The following is a 27,334-nucleotide window of genomic DNA, read 5'->3' on the forward strand; positions in this document are numbered from 1 at the left end:
AAAATAGAGTATATATATTATGCTAATAAAAATAGGTACATAAAAATGAAATAGTAAAAAGTAGAGATCTGTTTCCTTAATACTTGTTTCTCTAGTTTAACTTTGTTTCTCTAGTTTAACTGTTCAGTATTGTCAGTGATTGAAAGCTGTCCTTCACTGAATTAACAATATAAAGTATCAGTTGACACTGATATTAAATAAATGAAGAAAAGAACAAACCAAAACATATTTCTAAGAATTCTTAGGGGTTTTTTGAGTCATTGTATATGAGTTTGTTTGTGTGTATGTTACACACAAACTCACAGAAATACATGCATGTGTAGCCATGCAACCAAGCTTGGTCATTTTATATGTTCTATGTGGACTCATTAAATAATCCCTTGTATGTAAGTAAGTATTTCATGTAGTTGACAGGTTTTGTGTCTGTGCACTGGATGGTGAGAAGTATTAAAATGCTCCATATCATAATATTCTGAGATGGATACATTAACAGAGAGTTACAGCCTTCAAGCTGTAAGATAATACTTACCCACAGAAGAAGGAAAGAAATGGTGGTTAATAGGTAAAAGTTCTGTTTCAGTTCAGTTCTCTTCAGTTATCTCAAGTACCATGCCTCTTCCTCAAGTAAAGTTTTAAAATTATTTTTCTTCTATCTTTTTGGCACCTTGAAATACATTTTAGGAAGTTGAATTTTCCATGTAAAATTACTTCGCAGACCAGCTAGACATTTCAGTATCTGTTTGTATGTGAAGTTAGTGAACTTCTGGTTTGCAGGAAATACTCAGCCCTGCAATAATAATTCCTGCCTATATAATAAATAACTGCTATGAAGAATGAATTAAAGCGTAAGTGCTTTATTTGGAAAGGATTGGTGTAATATTTGACTAAAGACCTTTTTAATGATATTGACTCAAAATTTGAAAGTTTTTTAAAATACTAACACTAATGTTAATACTGAATGTGTTCAACTGAACAATCTTAAATGCCTGTCTGGAAATGTAGAGGGAAGGACATCTTAGTGTTTCACCATGTTTATTAAAAAGAAGTTCTGCTTTTCAGTGATGATGATTTAGCTTGACTGTTCCCAGAGTGGTCTTCGACAACTTGAGATTCTAAACATTTCAGCCAAATAAGCAATGTCAGAAGTTTACTGTGGTTGCTGGAGAATTCACATACTCCTACAATAAATTATGCTATTTGCATTTATACTGAGATAAGGATCCCCTAAGGAAGGATTTTCTCTAGTGTCCTGCTAATATATGCACTTCTCAAATCCTTGTGTGTCATAAATATATACAGGTACTTTTACATGCGCAGAACAAGGTCTCTTGAAATTAAAATTCCTCCTTTCTGGGGACTGGAGAGACATCCAAATGGAAACGTAGCATCTGGTCAGAGTTCTGCAAAGGCAGCAGAATCATTTAGCAGTTAAAAGATAAAATTATTTTAAAATTAGTGTCACACCTCTGAAATGAGAATAAAAGTATTTCTTGGTGTTCAGAGAAATGGTGGAATATCCTGTTGGAAATACACAGAACTCAACTGTACAAGGCCATAAGGAATAAGTTGGTCAAGGCTGAAATGGGTATTGCACCAGATGGCCTCCAAAAACCTCTTCCCACCCTAAATGTCATCACCAGAGGACTGTTGAAATGTGGATATCACATCGTATGACTACCTTTGCTAAGTAAAATATTTATAACATATTAATAACATATAGAAGTCTGGTTCTTTTAGGGTTTTTTTGAGGTTTCAAAAGAATGTCAAGTTAAACTCAGTATCTTGGGGTTTTTGTGTCTGAAGCATTGTGTCCTTCAGTAATAACTCTTATATAGGAAACATGTGTTACCCAGTGGCATATTACAACAATGTGGAAAAGTTCTCCAGAATGAAGAGAAAACGTGTCTAGCAAGTTTGTCTATCTTTTTCAAAGCACATCTTGTAGCATGTAATGTGCTGTTACACAGTAGGCTGATTTCAGTTTATAGGGCTGCAAAACCTGAACACTTCAGCCCTCCCACCTTTTGTTCATTTTTGTGATACCTCTATGTATAGATAGTGATTGCAAGATGAAATACTTTACTGCATGTCCCAAAAAATTGCTAGTGTAAGATATAACAAGAGATATTTTGGATTACAAGGTTGTTTGTTGTTTGTATAGATACACATCTACACATCTAAGCTTTCTTATCCTCATGATTGCGAAGTAGCTATAAATATTAAAATTGAAGACAATACTTACGTGTTATTCTCTAAAGGTAGTTTAAAAGAACCACCTACGCTTACTACTTCTCTTTTTAACATCACTGAATTGTACTTTTCCTGAAGAAGAGCAGGCTGTCTGCTCTGAAGACTGAATTCCTATATTTACCCACTGCCAGTAGCAAAGTGCAAGCTTCCCACAGAGCCCCATATGCCATTTTTTATGAACCAGCTTTCAGAGACAGTAGCTTAGTTTCTACATATATTTATCTTTCAATAACTTTGAGTAGGCATTATGTTGTGGTACAGACTGATCTAAAACAGCTGTCCACCTTCTCGTGCCCAGTCCTCTGATCCATACAATCCATTAACTTCCTAATGATGCTTTTTCCTTATATTTTTTAAATAAATCTACTTAGAAACTGAAACTAATATAGAACATAGAATTATGGCTTCCTAGGTCGTTCAGCTAATTATACTCTAGATTTTCATAAACTGACTGTTTCTTATCCAGTGAGTATATTTTAAACTTTTTCTTATGTGAAGTGTGAGGTACAGAGTAGGTCTATTTTACTTATTGTGCTGAACTTCTGAAGTGAATTTTTAAAATGACTTAATTTTCTCTAAAGTTTGGCATAAAATCAGCCATACCGTAAGAACTGCAGGCAGCATTAACTAGAATTACAGACAAACTGAACTTTTTATATTGCTTCTGAAAAGAGATTGTAAACAGAAAATTAAAGAATCATAGAACAGTTAGGGTTGGAAAGGACCTTAAGATCATCAAGTTCCAACCCCCCTGCCATGGGCAGGGACACCTCGCCCTAAACCATATTACCCAAGGCCTCTTCCAACCTAGCCTTGAACACTGCCAGGGATGAAGCATGCACAACCTCCCTGGACAACCTATTCCAGCGCCTCACTACCCTAACAGGAAAGAATTTCTTCCTTATATCCAATCTAAACTTCCTCTGTTTAAGTTTTAACCCATTACCCCTTGTCCTACCACTACAGTCCCTAATGAAGAGTCCACCCCCAGCATCCCTATATGCCCCCTTCAGATACTGGAGAAAAAGAATATTTGGGAATTCCTGCTTTTGTTTAGGCCACAGTATTATTGGTGTATCTCACATTAGGTAAGAGGCTTACTACAGATTGCATTGAAAACTGAATGTCATTTTAATGTGTTCATAGTTGTAAGGCTCAATGGGATGCAAGTTGTTAGTATTACTATTTATTGAGAAGTGCTACAGAAATCAAGTAGGCTTTATACTATGGGATTACAAAGCAAAAAATACTTCCTCTCCATGTAGCCCAGAATATAGAGATAACAGACATCAAATTGGTTCTGAGACATTCAATCTTTTACAGTTATGTTCATGTAATGTGTGCAGTGTGTAGTTTGAGGTGGTACTGTTTAGCTGACAAAGAATACTGGGATATAATGTATTTTAAAGAACAACAATTGGTTTTAGTTTTATACTGACTCTGAATATGGTTTAGAAGCAGATTTTTGTTTTACTTCAAATGTTATAAGAATTTCCTGATTATTTAGGCCTAAAAGGAGCTGATGATAGTTTTCTAAGATTTTTCAACTTTAAAACCAAGCTGTCTGAATTACTGATCTGCATACCATGGAGTGTACAGTGCAGACCACTGCTAAGTGCCCAAACAAGGGAAGAAATGTGACTGCAACGGTAGAAACAGACATTTTCAGATCTCTAGCTGCAGCACAGGTATGTACAGCCGTGGAAGGAGAGCTTTTAATTGCCTTGCGAATGTACAATATGGTTTGAAAAACCAAAGGGAAGTTTTATAATTTGAGCATCCTCAGTAAGGGATAACTAGTAAATCTATGTGGGATCAACTGCTGCAAACAAGGTCTAAGAGATTTTAGAAATTACAGTGTTTAGAAATCAACATATATAAGTGTCCTAAATGGTGAATCAAATTGTGTTATTTTCAAGAACTGAACACCAGAAAAATCTGTCAGGATCAAAATAATTGCAAATAAATGGTCTGTGAAGTAGCTTTCTTTTAAAGGGTGTTTGAATTTTATTACTTTTAGAATTAACATCATTGATTACTCCATTCACTAAGTTTCATGATTCTTAAGGCATATAAAAATTTGGAAGAAGAAAAATTACAGTAATGATTATTTAAATTGTGGGGATGAAAAATTAAGAATAGTTGTGTTCTACAAAATAATGTGTGGATACTGTGCAAAAAACTACAGATAATGTTGCTTTTTTGAATTTTATTTATTCATTCAGATGGGAATAAAATATTCTGTAATGCATAAGCAAAGTTTTTGCATCATATAAATAGTTTTTCTCATCTGCCTTTGTCAGCTTTGTACATTTTTCCAAGTCAGAGCTATTTTTTCTGGGGAAATGATAAAAATTATTACATCTGACTAGAAAAAACAGGTTGAGAGCCAGAAGTCACAAATAAACAACACCATTGCATATTAATTTTTGAAAAATATTTTTAGGTGGATTTGTCATTGCTCAGTGCTGAGGGATTTTCTTTGAAAGTTCTGTCTCTGTACCATCAAATCACAGATGAGTTGAATATTATAACTGATAATTCAAGCCCTCTCTTCTATTATTTAAATGTTAAAATTTTCAAGTCTGCATTATAAAGCATTTAAGAAATACATTTAGTAGTACATAGAATCATAGAATCATAGAATAGTTAGGGTTGGAAAGGACCTTAAGATCATCTAGTTCCAACCCCCCTGCCATGGGCAAGGACACCTCACACTAAACCATGCCACCCAAAGCTTTGTCCAACCTGGCCTTGAACACTGCCAGGGATGGAGCATTCACAACCTCCCTGGGCAACCCATTCCAGTGCCTCACCACCCTCACAGTAAAGAACTTATATCCAATCTAAAAATCATTACCAAAAATCATTAATTACAATGATACAATGTATCTGAAAATTTACCCTGTGAAATCTGAGCCCTGCATTTGAAACCCCAGTTGTCAAATGAAAGCAATTGACTTCTTCATGACTCTGTGGAGTCTCATTTTACTGTAGAATCAGGATCTTGCTGCCTCAGCAATTTCCTTTAGTTTGTTTGGAATCTGGTAAGTCAGTAGGATGATTTTAAATCAATGTCAGTGAATCTTACTTGAGGGAATTATAATAACGCTGTTCACTAGTAGGTAATGGAAACATGCATCAGTGACTCTTTTAAAATTATAATATGGAGCATTTTGTGGTCAGTGACACAGACCGTGAATGATGAATGTATTATTAAGGATTCTATGCTAGAAAGCAAAAATAACACTTATTTTTTTCTCTTTCACGCTTCTTCCTTAATTTTTCTATTTCTTTTATGGAGCAAAGGCATTGGGCATGTTATCTTTGACTGCATGCATAGATCTTTTGTTCACATAATATGGGTATATACACCAGTACTATATTTATTATACACCTATTATTTATTTCTAATATTTATGGTACATCTATGGTTTATTAAATACTTTAATTAAAAGGTATTTAACATGATACAGGGGTGTCTGAAAAGGCCTTAAACTATCAAAGTATTTTTCTTTTTCCTATGAAATAAACCTATTTAAGGTATTAATTCTATGCTGTTTGAAAATTAAAAAAAAACTTTAAACAATTTTAATTAAACTACAAAAATACTTAAAAACCTGTTTTGAAGCAGTTTAAGGGAATTTGATTATTTATAACATTGTTGCTCTGGTTACTTGATAGAGTGATGTTATTAAATTACTCTTCTGTCATATAATGATAAAAGAAAAGCAGTGTTCTTTACTGAAATAACTTGACAGATAGGGTAAAGCAACCTTCATAGGCAGTTGATAAATAACAAGTTAAGTTTCCTTCAAAAAGATTCTAAAAGTTGTAGGTCCATATAGTAGCTTCCTTTTCTGGCTAAAGGTAGTGTGTATTATTATTTTATTGTTGTTGAGGCACAATAAATTATCATATAGCAGTGTGATGGTTCTGATGAAGTTTTCAGATAGGTTTAAAACTTTTCTGACTTTTCTGTGTTGTAACCGTACAGAAACAAACATGGGCTTCCTTAGTCCTCAGTCCCATTATAATTGCAGTACTTTTATATTCTTGTGCTCTTCAAGAAGCTCTACACTTTTACAGATCTTTCCAGAAGTTAATTCAGAATGTCCATAATTTTTAATTATGTAATCAATTTCTAGACTGCGTTAACGGATTTTTGTGGCTTTCTGATGTTGCTGGAGTAAACTGGAAAACTTGCTCATACTCCGTTTTTCATAATTTTTTACCCAAAGAAGAGTCAGTTTTGCATGAAATTTGTAACTGGAAGAGATTAATACCAAGCAATACAAATATTAGAGAAGTGATGTGGTAAAACTCACATCTAGAAGTTTGTAAATGATGAAAAAATACCCTGTTATTTCTTTGAAATTGTATAGCCTAATGGAATTACGAAGCTGGAGCATGAAAATTATGTTTATTAAGAAACCAAGTCTGAAAACATAAACAGAAGTTGTGAATAATAGATGATTTAGTGATATGGTATAGATATTCAAATAGTTAGTACCTGGATGTCAGAAAAAGTGTGGCTAGGAGATACCTAGTCACCCAGTGAATTCTTCACAGAATCAGTTTGCAAGTATTTGAAAGTCTTATTTTATCTCTAACACTGTCACATCTTGTCACCTGAGATGCATCATTTACTCATGGACTGTCAGTCTATAATACTGTAAGGAATAAAAATGTTCATGTCTTACTAATGGCAAGATAACTCTTCATGTTATTCTGACTTCTGGGCTTGTTCATACTACCTTATGGAAGTCCCTTATACAAAATCTGCAAACACAAAGTAACAATTCACATTTCCGATGTTGTCCAGATATTTGCATACTATTATTTTGTCAAGTTCAGAAAAACTAGTATGACTGCACGGAAAGCTAAAATGCATAAACCAGCCAGACTTAAGGAATGAAAACCATAAATCAGGTATTACAAGTATTTAATCGTGCTCACAACAGGACTCTTAAATTCACTGATAACAATATGTAGATATGGTATTCATGTATGTACATATTTACCAAATCAAGACCTAGCTGGAGACAGAGGATTGTCTGGAACATAACTTCTGAGTCTGTTAAATTTAAAGTAGGATTTGTAGCTACATCTCAGGAAAATTCTGCTACTAACTTCCTGCTGAGGTGCCCATAGCAGTGTGCAGTAACTTTAGCGTAGCAGCTTGTATTATATGCCTAGTTGAATAGTTTTGCCCTTAGAAAGTTAAATGCTTGCTTACAGTAAATGTGCAGTTTTATTTCAGAATTGGAAATGACTATAATATCTCCAGTAGTCCGCTGTGACTACTAAATATAAATGTTAGTGTAGAAGTGATTGGCATTTTTGTGGTTTAATTTCTTCTAGCTGCTTGAGTTTTATTATTTTGGATCAATATGCCCTACCGTATCAAATTCTTCAGTTTTGAGCAGCAATTATAATAGAAGTTTAAGGTTATAAACATCCCTGTTACATGTATTGATTCATGTATTTTTCCCTGACACTACTTCATTTCAATATTTGTTTTCCAGATAAAGGCTTATATTCATATAACTCAGGTAAATTTCCAGCATGCAAAAATGCTTATTGTTTCCATATACATGCAGATTTTAATTTGGTAATTTATTGGTGTGCTTTTGCTACCTACTGTGCGGATGCTAAATTGTTTAAATGTTTCTTGGCTTTTATTGTCCGCTTTTCATTTGTAGGTTTTTTGTTGGCTTTCTTTATCTTTATGTCTCTATATTGATTTTGGAGCAGTATTATAGCACTGTATTTGCTTTGCCTGCCTTTAGTTTAGGTAGAGCCTTGGTAGGTAATCTGTAGTGAGCTTTAGTAACTATACTAGGAAAATGCTATTTTGCTTAAGTTATATTAAAAGGAACTCTGTTGTATTGCAGCTATTTGAGAAATAGTGTAAGTATTTTTAGAATACAGACATGGGGTGGATAAGTAAATATTGGCAAAATAGGTATTTGCACTGATACATATTTTTACAGTTTCATATTGATTTAAATCCCCACTTACAAATCCAGTTGCTGTATCTAAGAAGTTTGCCTTAACTAAATATAAACAAATTAATAATGTACAGTTTTTTAAAAGCTTAAATGTTGTAGTGCATTTCATGTGGGAATTTTTGCAGTTCCGGCATTTTTACTTATGGGAATCTCATTGAGAATTAGTTCATCTAATTATCTTTTCGTTATGTTTAAAAAGTGAAGCGCACATTGGTAAGAAAATAGTTCCAATACCATGGTGGAGCGAAACAAAAACCCCACAGGATGTTTCCTGAGAGCGGTAATAATAAAACTCAGTTTCCATTACATCTAGCTTTAGTCTCCCGTGTTTCTTCTGTTCCATTCTCTCCTGAAAGAATCTAACATTCTTCTTGTATTTTATGATATCTTAACGTTGGAATAGACTGTGTTTGCTGTGGTGACTGTGAATTTATCTGTGTGTGGATTAGGCACACATTTTATCTTAATACTGTTTCATTAAGGGATTCTGATTTATGTCTTTTCTGACCATTTTCAAAGATCTGGAGGAACTCAATTACATTTTTGTATTTCTACCCCTCTGTCAATGTAGATGAAATTGATCAAAAGCTTTAAATAAAAAATACTATTATCTGCAGGAGGATAAAGTGACAGATTGGTGTGGAGACAGCGGGACTGCATAAGAGATTAGTTCACACTAAGAACCTTCAGGCACAGACTGGATGAATGCAAGAGAGCACATTCTTAAGTCAGTTGTGAGACTGATTTTAGGGTTGCTTATCTGTCAGCTTTGAACGCAGAACGATTGCAGGCAGTGCTATGTTACTTTAAGTGGTTGTGAAGTTTTTCTGTGAGCTTCAGGGAAGAAGCTGATAAGCATGCTTACTACCCTTTGTTCCCCCAGAGAGCCCACAAAACCTTGTAAAAGCTTCCTGTAAGGGTCAGGATTCCCAGCTTGGGAAGCTCAGTTGCTTTCTTATTCCTCTTCAAGAAAAACAGAGAATTCTGGAGCCGTAAATCTGGCACTTCCTTCTGTATTTAAGCTTACTAACCTTAATTTTCTCTCTCATTCTGTCCCCTGCCCTGGTCTATTCTGGCACTGTATTGGTTGGCTATAGTAGGCTTCAGTAGTTTTAAACTTTTTGTGCTGGTCTTCTCTTGAGGCCTATATCAGAAGTAGTACTGGACAATATATGAAATACAGGAGGTATTACATCTTGCATTGTTTCCCCTGCATGGTAATAATAGAGTTGAGCACCACTCTGTCCCAACTTTAGTTGTCATGTGGATGTCAGAAAATATTTCAGAGATCTCCAGAGATTTTAGTTGCTTTTCAGAAAAATGTTTATGATTGTATGTAGTTTAATTCATTTGGAAGAGTTCCAGTTACTTAGATTATTGTTACGGAGAGAAACGTGATTTTGTCAAAGCAAGATAGCGCAGCATGGTTTAGGTGGAAGGGACCTACAAGAGTCATCTAGTCTTTTTGCGTGGGCCAAAAGTTAAAGCATGTTAAGCGCATTGTCCAAGTGCCTTTTAAACAGTAACAGGCTTTGGACATCCAAAGAGGAATCTTTAAAAATTTCTTCAATGGTTTCCATACCTTTTTATTCAGAAGTTATTAAAGCTTTTCATGGTGACAAACACTGAAGCTTGTAAAAAGTTAACAAAAAATTATGATTCATAAAATTATATGACACCTCACTTTTTTCTTTACCTTATTGTTAGCCATGAAGATGGAAAATTGACAAGTTTTTACACTAAGAAACTACTGTATTTTAACTTATTTTCATGCCTAATAGAAAGAAAAAAATAAAATAATAGAAATACAAATAGTACTTTTTAACTGGAAATTGAAAATAATGGGCCTGATGATTTTTAGGTGGTGGGGTTTTTCCTAAACCCTGCAATGAAAGCTATAGTGCAAATGTTGTAAGTGTCCAGTTCTAGTGTGTCTATACTCTTGCAGTGTTGTCATGCTGGGTGGGTTGGTAGCTTGTTCATCAGTGGTAGCGAAGGAGGTAGGTAGGTGTGGGAGGGAAAGAGGGTTATCAAGTTCAGATGGGTTGCTTCTCCACTGTCCCTGAGATAAGCTCTCCCTGGAAAACAGTATCACTGATAGTTTAAAGCTATTAAATGAAAACTTGCCAAAGAGAGTAAGAATTGGGTGACATGGTTTAGTGCAAGGTGTCCCTGCCCATGTTGGGGGAGGGGGCGGTTGGAACTTGATGATCTTAAGGTCTTTTCCAATCCTAGCTATTCTAAGCTTCTATCATAATATATCTTTCTATGGGAATGGGGTTATGTAGAATTAAGGCATTTTTTATGTAGCTTTCACTAGGTAATCATAGAGCAGGGGCTCTGTTTTGCCTTCAGTCTCCAACTTTAATAACCAACAACCCTGGTGGAAGGCATTCAAAAGTCCATATTTACCATCTCCTACCTCCCAGTTATCAGACAAAATAGTAATAATATCCATAAGAATATATCCTTAATAAGCTGTATTCCAGTGCAGTGGCAGTGAGAATTAATGCCATTCCTCATGTTTGAACTCCCTCAAAGGAAAAGTTAATTATATGGAAACTATGTATAGCATCAATGCATTTATTTGATGCACCCGGTGTCCCAGGTGTTACATATGTAAACTTTACTGAATTTTGAATTTATGTTAGAATGGATTTAATCTTCTTGCTCTTGAAATAAGTACCATATTTTACAATGGTTTTGTCAAACACTTTAAAATATTCATTGAAATAACAGTTTCATTAACCATGTTCGTTTAGACTAGTTTCTGAGAGTCTTCATTGTCAAATTTTCCAGACAAATCATGAACTTCTCATTCACTATTTTATGATCAGTGTTTCAAATTGCTTAGATAATGAAGTGGTATTTTGAAAATATGTGGCTAAAGTGGGACTGAAGCCTAAATCTTCAAATTTACATGGTCAATAGGTTAAAAAGAAAATTACTGTCTAAAATTAGTATATAGCAGATGAAATTATTATTGCAAAAATTGTAAGAAATATTAAACTAAGCTGACAGGTTAGTTCAATAAAATTAAAATTTTATTTCAAAATTATACTGGTATTTTGAATACTCAGTTCCATATATGATGCCAACCTCTGCACTTTCTAGTTTGTTCCATTTCTGGAGTTAGTGGAAGATATATATTAAAATAATGTATTTAAATAAATATAATTTTATTCCTTTGCAGAAGTTACATATTTCAGGCAGCACTTCTTGGCATTACATATTTAATTGGCATGCTTTCCTTCCTCCATCCTTCCTGAAAACATTGATTTGTAAAGATAAAGCCGAGTAATTAATTCTGGTTTATATTTCTTCTGACTTCTTAACCAGCATTTTAATTTACATTTTTAAGTAAATGTGAAATATTACTTAAACATTAATATTTTTCAGTTGGTTTAATTCTCTTAGTAGTTAGAGTTGGCTTAAGGTAGCCTCTGCTTCTTAATAAGCTTCATATCTCATTTTACAGAAAAAACTGACATATTTAAGGGATGTCAGTTGTTACAAGAGACCCTCATCTTTGCAGTAGCAAAGACAATTGGAGAAAGCACTGAAATCTGATTCTTCCCTAGACTCTACTTGTCTCTACTCCTAACCTCAGGGCAGGTTTCAGTGGTGGCCTACTCACTTTCCCTATTCCCCAACTCTTCCCTGCAGCTTGAAGGGGAGTGAAGGCAGACATCTGTGTATAAAAAGAGGAAAGGGTCTCAAGATTGGAAGATTATTTGGAGTTGAGGTATTAAGATATTCTGGAAAAGGTAGATGCAGTTTGAGGGGACAAAGAGAGAGAGAGAGCCCTGTCTTTTATATCTGTGGTTTGTTAAAGCTTATTCTGTCTTTTATGTTGGGTGTATCCTGTGACTACAAGATCACAGTTTTAGCTATGATACTGGGAAGTCAAGAGCCTACTGTGGCAACAGCTGGCTATTTTCATCCTCAAAGTTGGAAATCTTTTCTCCAGAATATAATATTCTAAAAATACATTAAACCAGATGTACTTAGCTGTAAATATAAACATAAGTAATAAGCAACCTCAGTTGTAATTAATTAGGTTCATTCATAAGGATGAATTAAATGATGAGTAAATGACATTCATTCAAATTATAGTTGATTCAATCCTTAAAAATCCCCACATCTTTCGTGATAGAAACCTTTCCAAGCATCCATGTGATGAGCATCAGCAAACTGCTCAGTTACCCTCATTTTCCCATTCTACAGTCCTCTCTCTCCGATACAGCCTGAGTGCTGTTACTGGTATCTGCACAGCAGCCACAGTCCCCCTGCCAGATGAGTACCAGGGTTACCAGAGTCCCAAACGGCAGTGCTGTGCGCTCACCATGCAGCCTCTCCTCTGCCCCAGAGATCCCAGCCGAATCCAAGCCAGACTAGTGGGTTTCTCTTGCTTAGCATTTGGTCACAAATATTGTCCCTATTAAACGACCTGATTTTGAAATAGTGGCTGAGGAGAATGGCAACTACTCCTTCTTGCTCACTGGCAAGTATAACACTACACCAGTAGAAGGGTCTCCTGAAAAGCAGGAAGAGCATCACAGGTGGAATGGATACCCATTCTTTGGGAAGCAAGAGAGATTTCCATATGGCCTCTGTGATGCTATAATTAAGAAAATAATCAGATTGAATATTGTCCTGACGAGAATTTTATGACTTACGTGCTTTTAGAAATCCTGATTCTCAGGAAGTCCATTAGGAGGCTGAAACCTTTTCCTTCACTCCTGCCCTCATCTTCTATGTTGTGTCAGGTGCTAATTGTGATCGCTTGCTATTTCGTGTTTTAGAGAAAGATTTTACTTCTTGTTATTTCTTGAATTAAAAGACACCTTTCCCCACCCATTATAGCATGGATATTTCTGAACTTTTATAATAAATTGAACTGATAATTCAACCATGTAAGAATTTCAGGGCATAGGAAACCAAAGCATGGCTTTCTTTGTACTCATTTTAGTTTCCTATTTGTGAGGAAAACCCCAACTTACCACAATTAGATAACAATAATTAACATATATCACACTTTAGTAGTGTCGTAGTAGCCACACACTAGTAGAATAAACTCTTACAGAGCAATTTTCATCCAAAAAGAAATAGTCTGCAGTCTAGTTTATAAATTCATACACCCACATCTTGATTGCTGCAGTCACTTCTGACTTATTATGAAAGACACAGAAGAACTAGAAAACATACAAACAAATACAGCAGGAACAATCAGAAATAAGAACAGTTTGCATACGCAAAGGAACTGAACAATGATATTTCAGTTCATAAAAAGTGGTAGCTGTGGAGGAGTACGGAATATTGATTAATGTTTCTCAGAACACAAAAGCTTGGAGGGTATTGTCTGAAATAATCTAATAGAAATAATACAGAGGGAAGTCTGTTTGACATAATACAGAATTAAACTGCAGAACTCACTGGCATAGCATATTATGGGGGCCGAGAGAATACTGTGACTCAAGAAGAAATTATATGAATTTGTGGAGAATGTTGATAAATGACTTATGGTAAACAGGATGGTTTAGGAAAAGTCTGTTACCCTACCTGCTGAAAGCTAGAAGGATGTAACTGCAGCCTTTTTCCATACAGATCACATTAGCACACTCTTTCTACTAAAGAAGGGTTTCTCACTGTTCCCTGGTGGGTAGACAAAAGCTATATAGTCTGACAAACAACAGCATTTCTTAAGATACAAATGATGTCTAACATTCCTTTAAACAGAAACTTTTTTTTTTTTTTTTTTTTTTTGTTAAAAAACCTCTTGGTCTTTATTCTCCCAGATTTTTATTGGGAAAGGAGGGTAGGGATCCTCTGGTCCAGTCCTTCAGACAAAACATAAATCCTGCCTTGTCCTGGACTTCTTTAGGTTTACTCCCAGTTTTTACTGTTATTTTTGTGGGTATGTTTTTCAGAATAAACCATCCTGTGGTAGGAATAAAAAAATCTTGCGCATGGTTGAAGGTTTGGTGACAATTATATTAAAACTCCTACCTATTTTTAGGTGACCATTTTTTTCAGTTACCTGTTTTTAGGTGGCCAGAAAATTAGAACAGACACACTGTCTTGCTGGCAGGGCTTTTCACATTTGAAACAAGTAAATGAATAATTATCATTCACATGCTAGTACTTAATCCTGATGTCAGCAATCAAGTGCTGTTGAAAAGATGCCACAGAAGATAGAAGTAAAATTTAAGCTAAACACAAACTGACACATATATTTGTCCTACGTGACCTACATTTTGGCTCTAATTGTGAATGTGGAATCTGCTTTCACCAACTAAGCTCTACCCTTTTTGACAGGTGTATTCTTACAGGGCATTTAGTAGTCTGCTTCATTTAAGGTATCACAGAGAGTTTGGTTTTCGGGACACACTTTATGTGTTTAGCTGCCTCTCCTCCTGATAATGCTTACTAATACCCTAAAGAAAATATTACCTCAGTAAATATGATTGCTGTTATTTTTTCTGATATTGAAAGTCTTTAGGGAAGGATAGTGCCTTTTATGTGAAAACTTTGAAGATGAACAGTGTGATGCCAGTTTCTATATGGAATGGATACATATAGGTACAAAGTATATGAAAGTATTTCATAAAAGCAATGTTGCTGAGCTGTATTTCAGCATTTCATTGTATGTTACGTTAAACATTTAGCTGAAAATAGTTGGTACATAATAATACAACAAAAATAATTTCCTTTAAATGCTTACATTAATGCTTCATTGGCTGGTATGAAATCCTTACGTTTATTTATGTATTATTGACTGAGGATAGTTTTAACTTACAAGAAGATAAACAATACATTTTGCATTCTTTTTCTTTTTTCAGGGTCCAAAAGAATCAGTGACAGTGAAGTTTCTGATTATGACTGTGATGATGGAATCGGTGTTGTTTCAGGTATTACTATTTAAATTCCCCTTTTTTAGTAGAAATATTTTTTAGATATAAATTATTATTATGAATTTTATAATGTTTCTCTAGTGAAAAATAAGTCAAAACTGTGTATTTTTCCAGCAGACACAAATAAGTATTATGGCTAATGCATATTTAACTACAAAAATTACTAACAGGGAAAAAAATCAATGTGTTAATTTCCTTGTTGCTTTTATAAAATGATAAAAATAGTACAAAAGTGGTTTTTTATTATATGTGAGGAAGTGTTTATTTGATTTTTTTTTTTTTGATAGACATTCGTGTTTGATATATCCTTTAAAACTTCATGGTAGAAGCAACTCTGCCATGTTCTGGAACCTGAACATTTAAGTGAGGATGGGAAATATCCTGAAAGATAACGTTTTACTAAGAAGGATTGGAATTGGGAGTTTAATGAGTATTTGTGATAAAAGGTGTCATGTGAAAGAGTATTTCTCCTCTTCTAAGAGAAAAGATAATACTGTAATCATAAATGAAAACAGTAAAATCAGAGAATCATACACTTTTGCTGACTACAGCAGAGAATATATTTAGCATCATAGAATCATTTAGGTTGGAGAAGACCAGTATGGAACCATTTTGAATTCCTTGTATTGTCCTGGAAAAGGGTAATGAGTTTTGCAAAAGTTTTACCAGGTGCTTGAATCTGCAGGAATCATCAGGATTCTTCTGAAACAGCTGGATTTAAAATTTTATCATTTCATAAATCTGTCTTTTGACAATTTGTAAAATTATGGTCTTCACAGTTCAGTGAATGAGTCTACTTCCCTTTCCCGACTTTCTGATGTACCTTTAGTTCCTGTAAGATCTTTCAGCTTTTGGATTTCTTCTGACAATTCTGCACCTTAGTTGCATTTTAATTCAGACTGGTTGTGTGGGTGGGAAAGTTTGATGTTCCTTAGGTTTTGAAATATTTATTTATTACCTTTCTTTTTTTTTGTGCTGCTGTCAGTATGTTTGCAAGTCTTTTGATTTATCCTTGTCATATCATCCACATCCTTCTCTTGTTTAAGTTTATCTTATTCATGTGCAGATTCATCACAATCTTGGTTTAAATATATATTTCCTTTGCATGAAACCAATTTGTCTCTCTTTGTTTTCTTTCTTTCTTACTTACCCCAGTTCTTTCATTTGTATTTTCAGGTTTTATTTAACATGACACTTCACTTTGCTCTTTTTCCTTCTGCCATATAATGTATCATATTGAGTATGTTTGCTGACATCTGCAAGGTACTCCCAGTGATCCTTTCCATAAAATTAACACTTACTCAAAGTACTGGACTTTTTCAAACTAAACTCCAGAAACCTTTAAGAAGAGCAAGAATTCTCTTTTGATTCCTCTTTAATTTACTTTTATTCAGCAGTGAACTAGATGAACTTTAAAGGTCCCTTCCATCCCAAACCATTCTAATCTGTGAAATCTGTGGACCTTCATTGATCTTATTATATCTTTAGAATCATAGAATCAACTAGGTTGGAAGAGACCCTCAAGAGTCCAACCATTACCCTAGAACTGTCAAGCCCACCACTAAACCATGTCACTAAAGGCAAAACAATCTCCCCTCAAGATCTCCCCTCATGGCTGTCCCTCATAGTCTCCAGTCACAGCCAACCCTATCTGCCCCTTCATAGTGGCCCACACTGTATAGCTGCCACCCCTACCCCTCATGGCCACTCCTCGTGTCCCCTCAAGATCACTCCTCACAGCCCATGGCCACTGCTCAAAGCCCATACTTGCCACTGCTCCGACGTCACGATCTTTCCTCACAACTACCCTTACCCCTGATGGTCACCCTTCCATCCCCTCATGATTTCCCCTCATGTCCACCCCTCCTGTTCCCTCACGATCTTCCCTCACAACCACCCCGCTTCTCCCCTCATGATCTCCCTCAAGGCCACTCTTGCTCTCTCCTCATTATCTCCCCTCATGATATAGCATAACATATACAAATATATAGCATTTCCTCACTTCTGGTCTCCCTCCCCTTGGCTCCGCAATCCTCACCCACTGTGATCACTCACCTTGACGCTAGAGCCACTACACAATCATAACCACGCTGGTCCCACAGCAGCATTCTTGGCAGTCCACCTCGGATGGCATGATCCTGGACAGATTTGAAAGGTGTATGGTGTCTGCCTTTGCCATGTCACTGGTTGGAGCTGAGATTTCCTCTTACTCCACAACACCTTTTCATATAGATTCTCTGGTACTGATCTCATGGTATCAGTTGACTTCATCTTTGGATCAGCTGCTGACAAAAACTTAAAATACTTATTCATGAAAGCTATAACTTCTAGTGGCTTGGATCTTACCTTGCTTAGAGAAGCTTAAGAAAGTTTAGTCTTGTACAGGAGAATGTTTCTATTAACGGGAAATATTTTGAAGAAAATAATGAGAAACCAATTGAAAAACTTCACTGTCTTTTTGTCTAGCTGTATGTATATTCTACGCCAGCTACTGTCAGAAAAGGTTATAACATATTATATATTTAAACAAGTATACGAAAGTGATTTTTGACAAGATTTTAAAATAGTTCTTTTCACATGTAATATACTTTCACTTCATCTTCGGATCAAAACCACTAGAACAGAATCTCTAGTATATCTCACTGCTGCTGGATTTAATGTTAGCACAGAATAGCAGAGGAAAGAGCATTAGCATTTCTGGTTTTGTTTTTTAAATTGCTTTTGCATAGCCTTCAAGGCACTTAAAGCATTCATTTTGCTGTCCAGGACAATAAACTTTGGCCCTCATAAAGCTGTCTGCCATCAGCAATTCTGTGTGGGAGCACATCAGCATATCCACATGCCATTCAGTGCTTACTGAGAAAAGCAGCACAGTAGTCTTATATTGATTTTATAAAAATTCCAGAGCACTTTTGTCATGGTTTAAGCCCAGCTGTAAATCAGAGCCACGCAGTCTCTGTCTCAGCCCACCACCACCCCTTCCGCCCTCCTCCCCCCCAGCTCCCGGAGGGGTGGAGAGGAGAATCAAAAGAATGTAACTCCCACAGGTTGAGATAAGAACAGTCCACTAACTAAGATATAACACACATCAGTGCTGCTACCACCAATAATAATAATGATAAGGGAAATAACAGGGGAAGAGAATACAACTGATCACCACCTGCTGACCGATACCTAGCCTGACCGAGCAGTGAGCTAACCCTTCCAGGTAACTGCCCCCAGTTTTACATCCTGGGCATGGTGTACTGTGGTATGGAATACCACACAAACACCATACAAAACACCATTTACATTATTGTAATACTGAATACAATTCAGTGGAAAGCAGGGTGTTTTGTTTGTTTGTTTGTTTGTTTTTCTTTTTATTGGCTGAAGTTGAATGGTCATTGCAGTTAAAAAAGTTCAATGAATATGAACTATAATTTCTGAATACTTTTCTTTCCAGGTACTTCCTCATAGTTTATGTGAAACCTGCTGTAACCTACTGAGTACAAGTAACCTACTGAGTCTAACTTTATGAGCAAAGGAACATGTATTGTCAAGACCATTTAATCATAAAAGTCTCACCTGCCATTTTTGTAAGACTTAAATATTGAGTGAGATATTAATGTTTAAAATTCAGTTCTACACCGGTATCTTACCTGCACTACATCATTTTGTTACACACTTCTAATCTGAGATAAACAGATAAATCCTGAAAGAGTGTAAGGCAGTGAGTTCTGCTTAAATGGCATTGCAAGTCTCTGTAAAAAAGAGGTTTTCTAAGTATAAGAATGCAGTATCCAGCCTTGAGAATAAAAACATTTATAGTGATAAGCTTTTCTCATTATGCAAATGATAGCAAAATGTTTCAGGAGCAAATAAGAGTACAAATAAGATATTTATTCAGAGGATAATTAGAGCCAAATAGATTAGAAAAAATAGTAACAACCAGTGAAGAAATTCTTGTGGAACTTACAAAACTGATTCTATGTTTGAAGAAGTATGAAAAGCAATTATTCATTTTTGCTTTGCTTCTCAAAACACCTGAGGAGTCCTTTGTTCAAAAGAATTCTTTCACTGTCATGTTGCAGCCTTCCCTGCAGAGGAAACAAAAATCCTTGTCTCTGTTTGCTGATAATGTGAATTGAATTTTTAGTCCTGGATCCTGTTGATGATTGCTTCTCAAAGCAGATACAGAACATGCAAATACCTTTGGTTACAGTTTGAAATCAACTGCCTATTGGAAGATATCTTACAGCATCCACATAGAGTGGATGGCTTCTACCCCTACTAAAATAAAAGATTTTGTTGTAGATCACCAGCTAGACTTAAACAGGAGTCTGTAGTAGTCGCCCAAATGCCCAGTGACTACAGACAAACACTGATCAGCCTTTTATGCTATGTTGGTACCTGTTGTCCTCACCTAAAATCTGTTATTTGTGAGTTCTTTCTTGAGTAAAAAATAGCTTAGTGCCTCTGTGTCTTGCAAATTCACCTCCTGATTGGAAGTGAAATTCCAATAGTGTTACAATAGTCCTTATGGTGACCCCTTAGGTCAAGGGGTCTTCGACCATTTTCCTTGTTTTTAAACAAATGATGTGTATATTATTTACAACTTATTTGTAAAATAATACATTGATTAAAAAAAAAATCCATAAACCCATGCACAATGTAGCTTCAGCTTATAGACTATTCAGATACTAATAATTAAATTTATTTAATCAGTTACCATTAGAACTTTTTAGAAGACATCCATATTCTGCATTTTAAATGTTCAAATCAACATAGAAGCTGAGCACGTTTGTGTTAGAGAACTGAACTGTCTCCAAAATGCCCATGTGTGAAATCTTGGTATGTTAAGCATTTCTGGCAATTTGATTATATAAGTGTTTTTAATTAGTTCTTGTTCTAAACTTAACTACATGAGTGCTAAAAATTAAGTATCTGATAAAGAGAAAACCTTCAAGCTTCAATCAAGTTACAAATGTTAAAGCGGGGAAAACGCCACTTGGCATCAGTGTCTGAAACAAGTCAATTATTTTGCAAGTGATGAATGGGAATTCTAATACTGCTTTTCTAGAACAGTTTTAATACAAAGAGTTTCTGTCAAATCAATCGAGCAGCAAGATATCTAAATTAAAATTGGCAATTTTCAGGGGTTTGGGGTCTTTTTTTAGGGTTATTTTGGTGCTGTTTATGTGAACCTTGTATTTGGAGGTTTGTGATTTTCATAGGGTCATAGAATTTTCTGTAATTTTGTGCCTGAAAGCTGCCGAATTTGATAACAATTCCTTAATATTAGTATTTATTGAGCATGTGCCCTTCATAGCATAAGGTTAGCACAGTACAGCCATACTGTGTGGATGAATGCTTTAAGAGAAATATATTGCTATTCTCTCTTAAAATAGCTAAAGTTATATTTCAGCTCAGAGGAAGCTGTATTTATTGTGTCTTGTAGAATCCCTCATTCGATGTGTATCATATTTTTTAATGAAACCCTCCCATAAAGTTGGTAGTGGGGTTGAGGGTATCTTTGTCATGTGCCCATCTTTTAAGTGTCCGCAGCTCACAGTTGTTTATTGCTGATTACCTCCATGCTGATTGTGAAGTTCTGTGTGTTCTGTTGATTTTAGAGGTGCACCTTAGTTACACAGCCTTTCATTCTACGGTAATGACTTAAAATATATAGCTGCAAGCAAATTCCAATGTTTATCCTATTTTTACTACTGCTATAAATAACTATGTGCTTTGCTCAGTAGCAATTCCTTGGTCAAGTTGCACTTATGACCTGATTTTATTATTTATAATTATTTCCACCAGAAAATATTTTTACCTTCTTTCTCTAACATTATTTCCAAGACGCAGAATATTTTTGAAATTGGAAGTTAAGTCATAACTTTCTCTGTTGAGGATGTCACTATAATTTTTGGAATGTCACCTGTCAAGAGAGAAACATGAACCCAGGGTGGACAAGGCCTTGGGTGATATGGTTTAGAGCGAGGTGTCCCTGCCCATGGCAGGGGGACTGGAACTTGATGATCTTAAGGTCCTTTCCAACCCTAACTATTCTATGATTCTGTGAATGTTGTGACCTGGACAAGGAAAGCCAGTCATGTTTTAAGAGAGAATTAAGTTCTAAAGTTAGAACTACAAAAGTTACCACTTCATATCCCATGGTCAGTTAAGCATCAATAGCAGCTTTAAAGTCTGTTTGGGTTTTATAAGAACTCTAGCATTGGTTGCTAAACATATTTATTACAGTGTTGGCGTTGGTAATAAATGTATTTATTACAGTATACTTCCAGGGTATATGGATTGGTGCTAGGCACATTGTTAAGCCTCCTAAGCCTTGTGTTACTGCCATCTTACTGAAACTTTGTGACTGAGGAGCTGGCCCACTGCTCTGCATCTCTTTTGAATGCATGGTAATCACAGATCGCTCAGCTTTCCTCTGTGTCAATGAAAGGCGCAAATATACAGAAGTATTTCATTTGATAAAGTAATTGCAACAAAATTCATTGAAAGAATAAGCAAGTGAAAGATGATTAGTTTGGTATCAGCAGAGTCTCAATATACTCCACTTGTGAAGTTCATTCTTGAAAAAAATCCTAGGTATATTCTTTTTGCATTCCACTGTATCCAAGTTGGTTTCTTATACTTTCTAAATTCTGAGTTGAAATGCCATACCAGTGGAAGTGTGAAGGTAAGAGTTTAGTATGTGCCATGTTTTCCATCTGGATTCAACTGGAGAGAAATGTCTGTGTATAAGTGGCATAAAGACATACTGGATCCCACTGGCTGGGCACACAAGATGTGTTGTCTTTGTTATTCAGTCACAAAAAACTGTTTCATTCTTCAAGAGCAGTGATCACATAAAAACATAAACCATAATCTTAACTATACCTTTCTTTTAATTATACTATTTTGATCTCTAGGTTTAGATGGTAAAATAAGTATTAAACTGACCCTGAAGCTTAGAAATCAGCATTTAATGTAAAAATAAAACAGTAAATAATAATAATACAAAAATAAATAAAAACCATAACACTTGAAAAAATAAATAATTCTCCACTATTATAAACAAGGAAAGCATGTTTTGAAATATGTATTAAGCCTTGAAGACCAATCAATCATTCAACTGATATACTGGGGACCAAATTCCTTCAGGACAGATACTGTGACTGTGAACAATTTGATCTGCCAATGCTGGCTTTAGTCAGAGTTGCTTAAGTCCAGAACTAATCGAGAAACTTGCTAAGCTCTTATCTTTTGGATCCGAAAATTTTGTACATGATTATGTACAAAATTTAGACCAGTCAGTCTCACATCTGCCTGGCAAAATACTGGAGAAGATTCTCCTTGAAGGGATGCTAAGGCACATGGAATACAACAGGGTGGTTGGTGTCAGTCAGCTTGGTTGGTACGCTGGAGGGAAGCAATGCCATCCAGAGGGACCTTGACACGCTTGTGAGGTGGGCAGATGCCAGCCTTATGAAGTTTAACCATGCCAAGTACAAGGTCCTACAACTGGGTCGGAGCAATGCCAGGCACAGCTACAGGTTGGGCAAAGAGATTCAGAGCAGACCTGCAGAGAAGGACTTTGGGGTTCTGGTCTATGAGAAAATGAACATGAGCCGGCAGTGTGCACTTACAGCCCAGAAAGCCAACCGTATTCTGGGCTGCATCAAAAGGAGCGTGACCAGCAGGTCCAAAGAGGTGATCCTGCCCCTCTACTCTGCTCTTGTGGGACCTCACCTGGAGTATTATGTGCAGTTCTGGTGTCCTCAACATAAAAAGGACATGGAACTGTTGGAACAAGTCCAGAGGAGGGCCACGAGAATGACCAGGGGACTGGAGCACCTCCTGTATGAAGAGAGGCTGAGAAAGTTGGGGCTGTTCAGCCTGGAGAAGGCTGTGTGTAGACCTCATATCAGCCTTCCAGTATCTGAAGGGGCCTTATAGGGATGCTGGGAAGGGATTCTTCGTTAGGGACTGTAGTGACAGAACAAGGGGTAATGGGTTAAAAATTACAGGGGAAGTTTGGATTGGATATAAAGGAAGAAGTTCTTTCCTGTAAGGGTGGTGAGGCACTGGAATGGGTTGCCCAGGAGGGGTGTGAATGCTCCATCCCTGGCAGTGATCAAGGTGAGACTGGACAAAGCCTTGGGTGATATGGTTTAGAGCAAGGTGTCCCTGCCCATGGTAGGGGGGTTGGAACCTGATGATCTTAAGGTCCTTTCTAACCCTAACTATTCTATGATTATATGATTCTATGGTTATATTTCTGTTCTCTGAATGTGTGTCTCAGAACTGGCATAGTCCAAGTGACTAGTCAGTTAGCTCTTACATAAGCCTAGCATTTTTCCTAGATTCCCAGGAAATGAATAAACAGTTTTCAATTTATCCTTTTTTAATTCTTAAAAACAAAATGTATAAATATACTATAAATATATATACGCACACATTATGTCAAGAGAAAATGCAGGACTTTGGATGCTGAGTGGTTGGAAGCATCTTCTGTGCATTCTTGATTTTGGCAACTAAGTTCAAAACATGGCATCTTCTCTGAGCTTAATCTATGTGCCTGTGTTAACAACATGTAGGTTTTTCAGTCATTTTTCTGAAATATGTAATTTTCTCGCATATTCATGCAATTTAAATATCTTCCTTTACAACTGAGGTTTTGTTCTGGCTGTAAAGTGCCGGAATGGTAATGACTATGCTCAAGAAACCTAAGAACCTTACTGGATCTATCCCTAAACTCCTTTCTCTCCACATTAAATGCATGTTAATATTTTCTGGTGTTGCAACTTTATAGAACGGACAGTTTTATTGAATAAAAATCTTAAATTCTCAAGATAGAATCATAGAATAGTTTGGGTTGGAAAGGACCTTAAGATCGTCAAGTTCCAACCCCCCTGCCATGGACAGGGACACCTCACTCAGAAAGCTGTGAAAATCTGATGGGGTTATTTTCAGTATGAGATAGCGTTCTATCTTGATTTGGCTCCTAGCTAGTGAAAATATATAGTGTGAAGTAAGGCAGAGAGGTACATTAACTGTACAAAATTGAAAGATGACTAGAATTAACTCATGTTGTAGCTTGCCCTCCTGAAACTGCTGCTTTTCAGTGTGTGACCTGTTTATAATTATAGTAGGTTTTGTTTTGGCTGAATTAATTATGCATTTCAAAGTTATTTTCTGGCAGCAAGGCATAGAGAATATTAATTTGTTCTTCAAACACATCTTAATGTCTAGTTTTGTTGATGCTGATAGTTTCTGCCTTTTGAAATTATATAAGGAAGCACTACCAGCATTAGTTACCAGAAAGTATGGCATTTCTGCTTCTAATTTAATGTAAAACATTTTTTGATCAGGATTATACATGACAATTTAATCAAATAGTCATACAGTTTGATTTATTGGAACAATAATGTGCAAGTGATCAACTGCAATAACAAGGTAGAGCTGGAGGAGGCTTTTTGTTTCAAAGTCATTAATTTATGTATACAAATTTAGTAAATTTAATTATTTTGATTTTCTAGAGAAGGTTTTTGTTTGTGTTTCATTAATTGAATTCCTTGCTTTTCACTATGTTCATTCAAGTAAAATACCTTATGCTATTGCTCATTCCCCTTTGACTGTACATACCAAATACTGTATAAAACTGCTGATTTAAATGTTAGACTTTAAAAAAAAAAGGATTTTCCCAATTCTTCATATAACTGTTCTTCAGTATGATTTCTGTTACCAAATGCTACAAATGCTCCCTGTGTGTGCAGAATACTAAGAATTATCTCTGTGGTATTCATATCTATAGGTATGAATATTTTGATAGGCAATAGACAATATTGTCATGTGTATTTGTAAAGTAAATTATTATTTTTATTTCATTCCACTTAAGCTCATAATAAATTGCAATTCACTTATGCAAATGGTGGGTTGATCTTGGCTGGATGCTAGGTGCCCACTGAAGTCACTCTACCACTGCCCTCCTCACCTGGACAGGAGAGAGAAAAATATAACAAAAAGCTCATGAGTTGAGACAAGGGTAGGGAGAGATCACTCACCAGTTCAGTCATGCAAAAAACACACTTGACTTGGGGAAATTAATTTAGTTTATTAACAATCAAATCAGAGTAGGGTAATGGGGGTGCTGGTCGATGAGAAAATGAACATGAGCCAGCAGTGTGAGCTCACAGCTCAGAAAGCCAACCGTATCCTGGGCTGCATCAAAAGGAGCGTGACCAGCACGTCGAAGGAGGTGATCCTGCCCCTCTACTCTGCTCTTGTGAGACCTCACTTGGAGTATTGTGTACAGTTCTGGTGTCCTCAACATAAAAAGGACATGGAACTGTTGTAACAAGTCCAGAGGAGGGCCACGAGAATGATCAGGGGACTGGAGCACCTCCCATATGAAGATCAGCTGAGAAAGCTGGGGCTGTTCAGCCTGGAGAAGAGAAGGCTGCGTGGAGACCTCATAGCAGCCTTCCAGTATCTGAAGGGAGCATATAGGGATGCTGGGGAGGGACTCTTCATTAGGGACTGTAGTGGTAGGACAAGGGGTAATGGGTTAAAACTTAAACAGGGGTGGTGAGGCACTGGAATAGGTTGTCCAGGGAGGTTGTGAATGCTTCATCCCTGGCAGTGTTCAAGGCTAGGTTGGACGAGGCCTTGGATAATATGGTTTAGGGCGAGGTGTCCCTGCCCATGGCAGGGGCTTGGAACTTGATGATCTTAAGGTCCTTTCCAACCCTAACTATTCTATGATTCTATGATTCTAAATAAAAAATTAATCTTAAAACACCTTCCCCATCTTCCCAGGCTCAGTGTCACTCCTGATTTTCTCTACTTTCTGCTCCATAGTGGCACAGGTGGACGAGGAATGGAGGGTGTGTTCAGTTCATCACACACTGTCTCTGCCACTGCCTCCTCCTTACACTCTTCCCCTGCTCCAGCGTGGGGTCCCTCCCACAGGAGTCAGTCCTCCACAGACTTTTCCACTGTGAGACCTTCCCACAGGCTGCAGTTCTTCATAAACTGCTCAAGTGTGAGTCCCTTCCATGGGGTGCAGTCCTTCAGGAGCAGACTGTTCCACCATGCATCCCTATAAGGTTAAAGTTCCTACCAGCCAACCTGCTCCAGTGCAGACTCCTTTCTACACAGGGCCACAGGTCCTGACCTGACAGCACCCTGCTCCAGCATGGGCTTCCCACAGGGTCACAGCCTCCTTAGCTCTTAGAACTGCTTACAGTGTTTTTCTCTCTGGGGTGGTAGATAGCGGCCTACAAAGCTCCTCAGAGGGCTCTTGAATTCACGTACGCAGACACACACAAAGCAGCTTACCCCAAACACAGAGAAAGAAATTGTGTATGAATTAGAGGGGTTCATATAGATTCTTGGGCCTAAGCCTATACAATGAATATAAAAACTCAGTTGGAAATATTGAACATTTTTTGAACCATAAAATTGGCTGAATTAATGAGGTTTTGCTTAGGTGCTTGCCAAACATTTTCTAAGGAGAAAGCTACGCACAGTCTGGAGTAGAAGACCAAATGCTCTTGGATTCCCAGAAGATTCCCATGGGAAAAGAGTAACAGTTTTCTGAGCCAGAATTTTTCCAGTGCCAGGTGGACCTCTCTAAGTATTATTTACTTGGTTACTCTCTTTAGAACAAAAAGTCATTTATATCAGTTGTCATAGCCACTGGGAGCTGTCTGAAGACCTATTTCTGCAAAACATTATCAGCAGATTAAGATTTGTAATTCTTAGTTTTCTTTTCATGCTATATTAATTTGATCTGCATAAAATTTGTTGGAAGTTCTTTGAAATTACTGTGTATCTGGCATCTTTTTTTCATAGGGAGTTTTTTTTCCCTGGGACAGTGAATTCAATTTTTGAAATTGGATGCTTACCGTCACTAAAGCATCCAGCCTTTTAAAAAGGATTTTCTTATACGCCTACATAAAATGGCCATGTATTAGCCTTTTAAGCTATTAGAACTGGGAAAGCTTTTGCTTAGACCGTTTATGCTTTCCATTATCCTAATTCAAGCAGGTGTCTCTGTGGCCTTAGCTCATATATTTGTGAAGGAATCATGTTTTCTAAGTTCAGAACTGTGAGTGATACCTGATGTCTTTGAGTCATTGTTACTTTGTTTCTAAAATACAAATA

The 27,334-nt window shown here is 36.4% G+C and overlaps 1 protein-coding gene across 50 annotated transcripts in view; it reads left to right on the top strand.

The window, feature by feature from the left end:
* RIMS2 (regulating synaptic membrane exocytosis 2) overlaps positions 1–27,334 on the top strand; it is a 448,541-nt gene that overhangs the window by 266,979 nt on the left and 154,228 nt on the right. For 29 of the 50 annotated variants that reach the window (XM_061373344.1, XM_061373350.1, XM_061373349.1 and 26 more), the window contains 2 exons: positions 7,779–7,805; positions 15,107–15,175. In XM_061373344.1, the coding sequence (XP_061229328.1) occupies positions 7,779–7,805; positions 15,107–15,175 (96 nt within the window). The remainder of the gene's footprint in view (positions 1–7,778; positions 7,806–15,106; positions 15,176–27,334) is intronic. The other 21 variants (XM_061373307.1, XM_061373320.1, XM_061373343.1 and 18 more) reach the window with 1 other exon arrangement.

This window comes from Neopsephotus bourkii, unplaced genomic scaffold (genome assembly GCF_033783945.1).
Source record: "Neopsephotus bourkii isolate Nb327-2 ecotype Australia unplaced genomic scaffold, CSIRO-AGI_Nbou_v1 NB_1630, whole genome shotgun sequence".
Lineage (NCBI taxonomy): Eukaryota > Metazoa > Chordata > Aves > Psittaciformes > Psittacidae > Neopsephotus > Neopsephotus bourkii.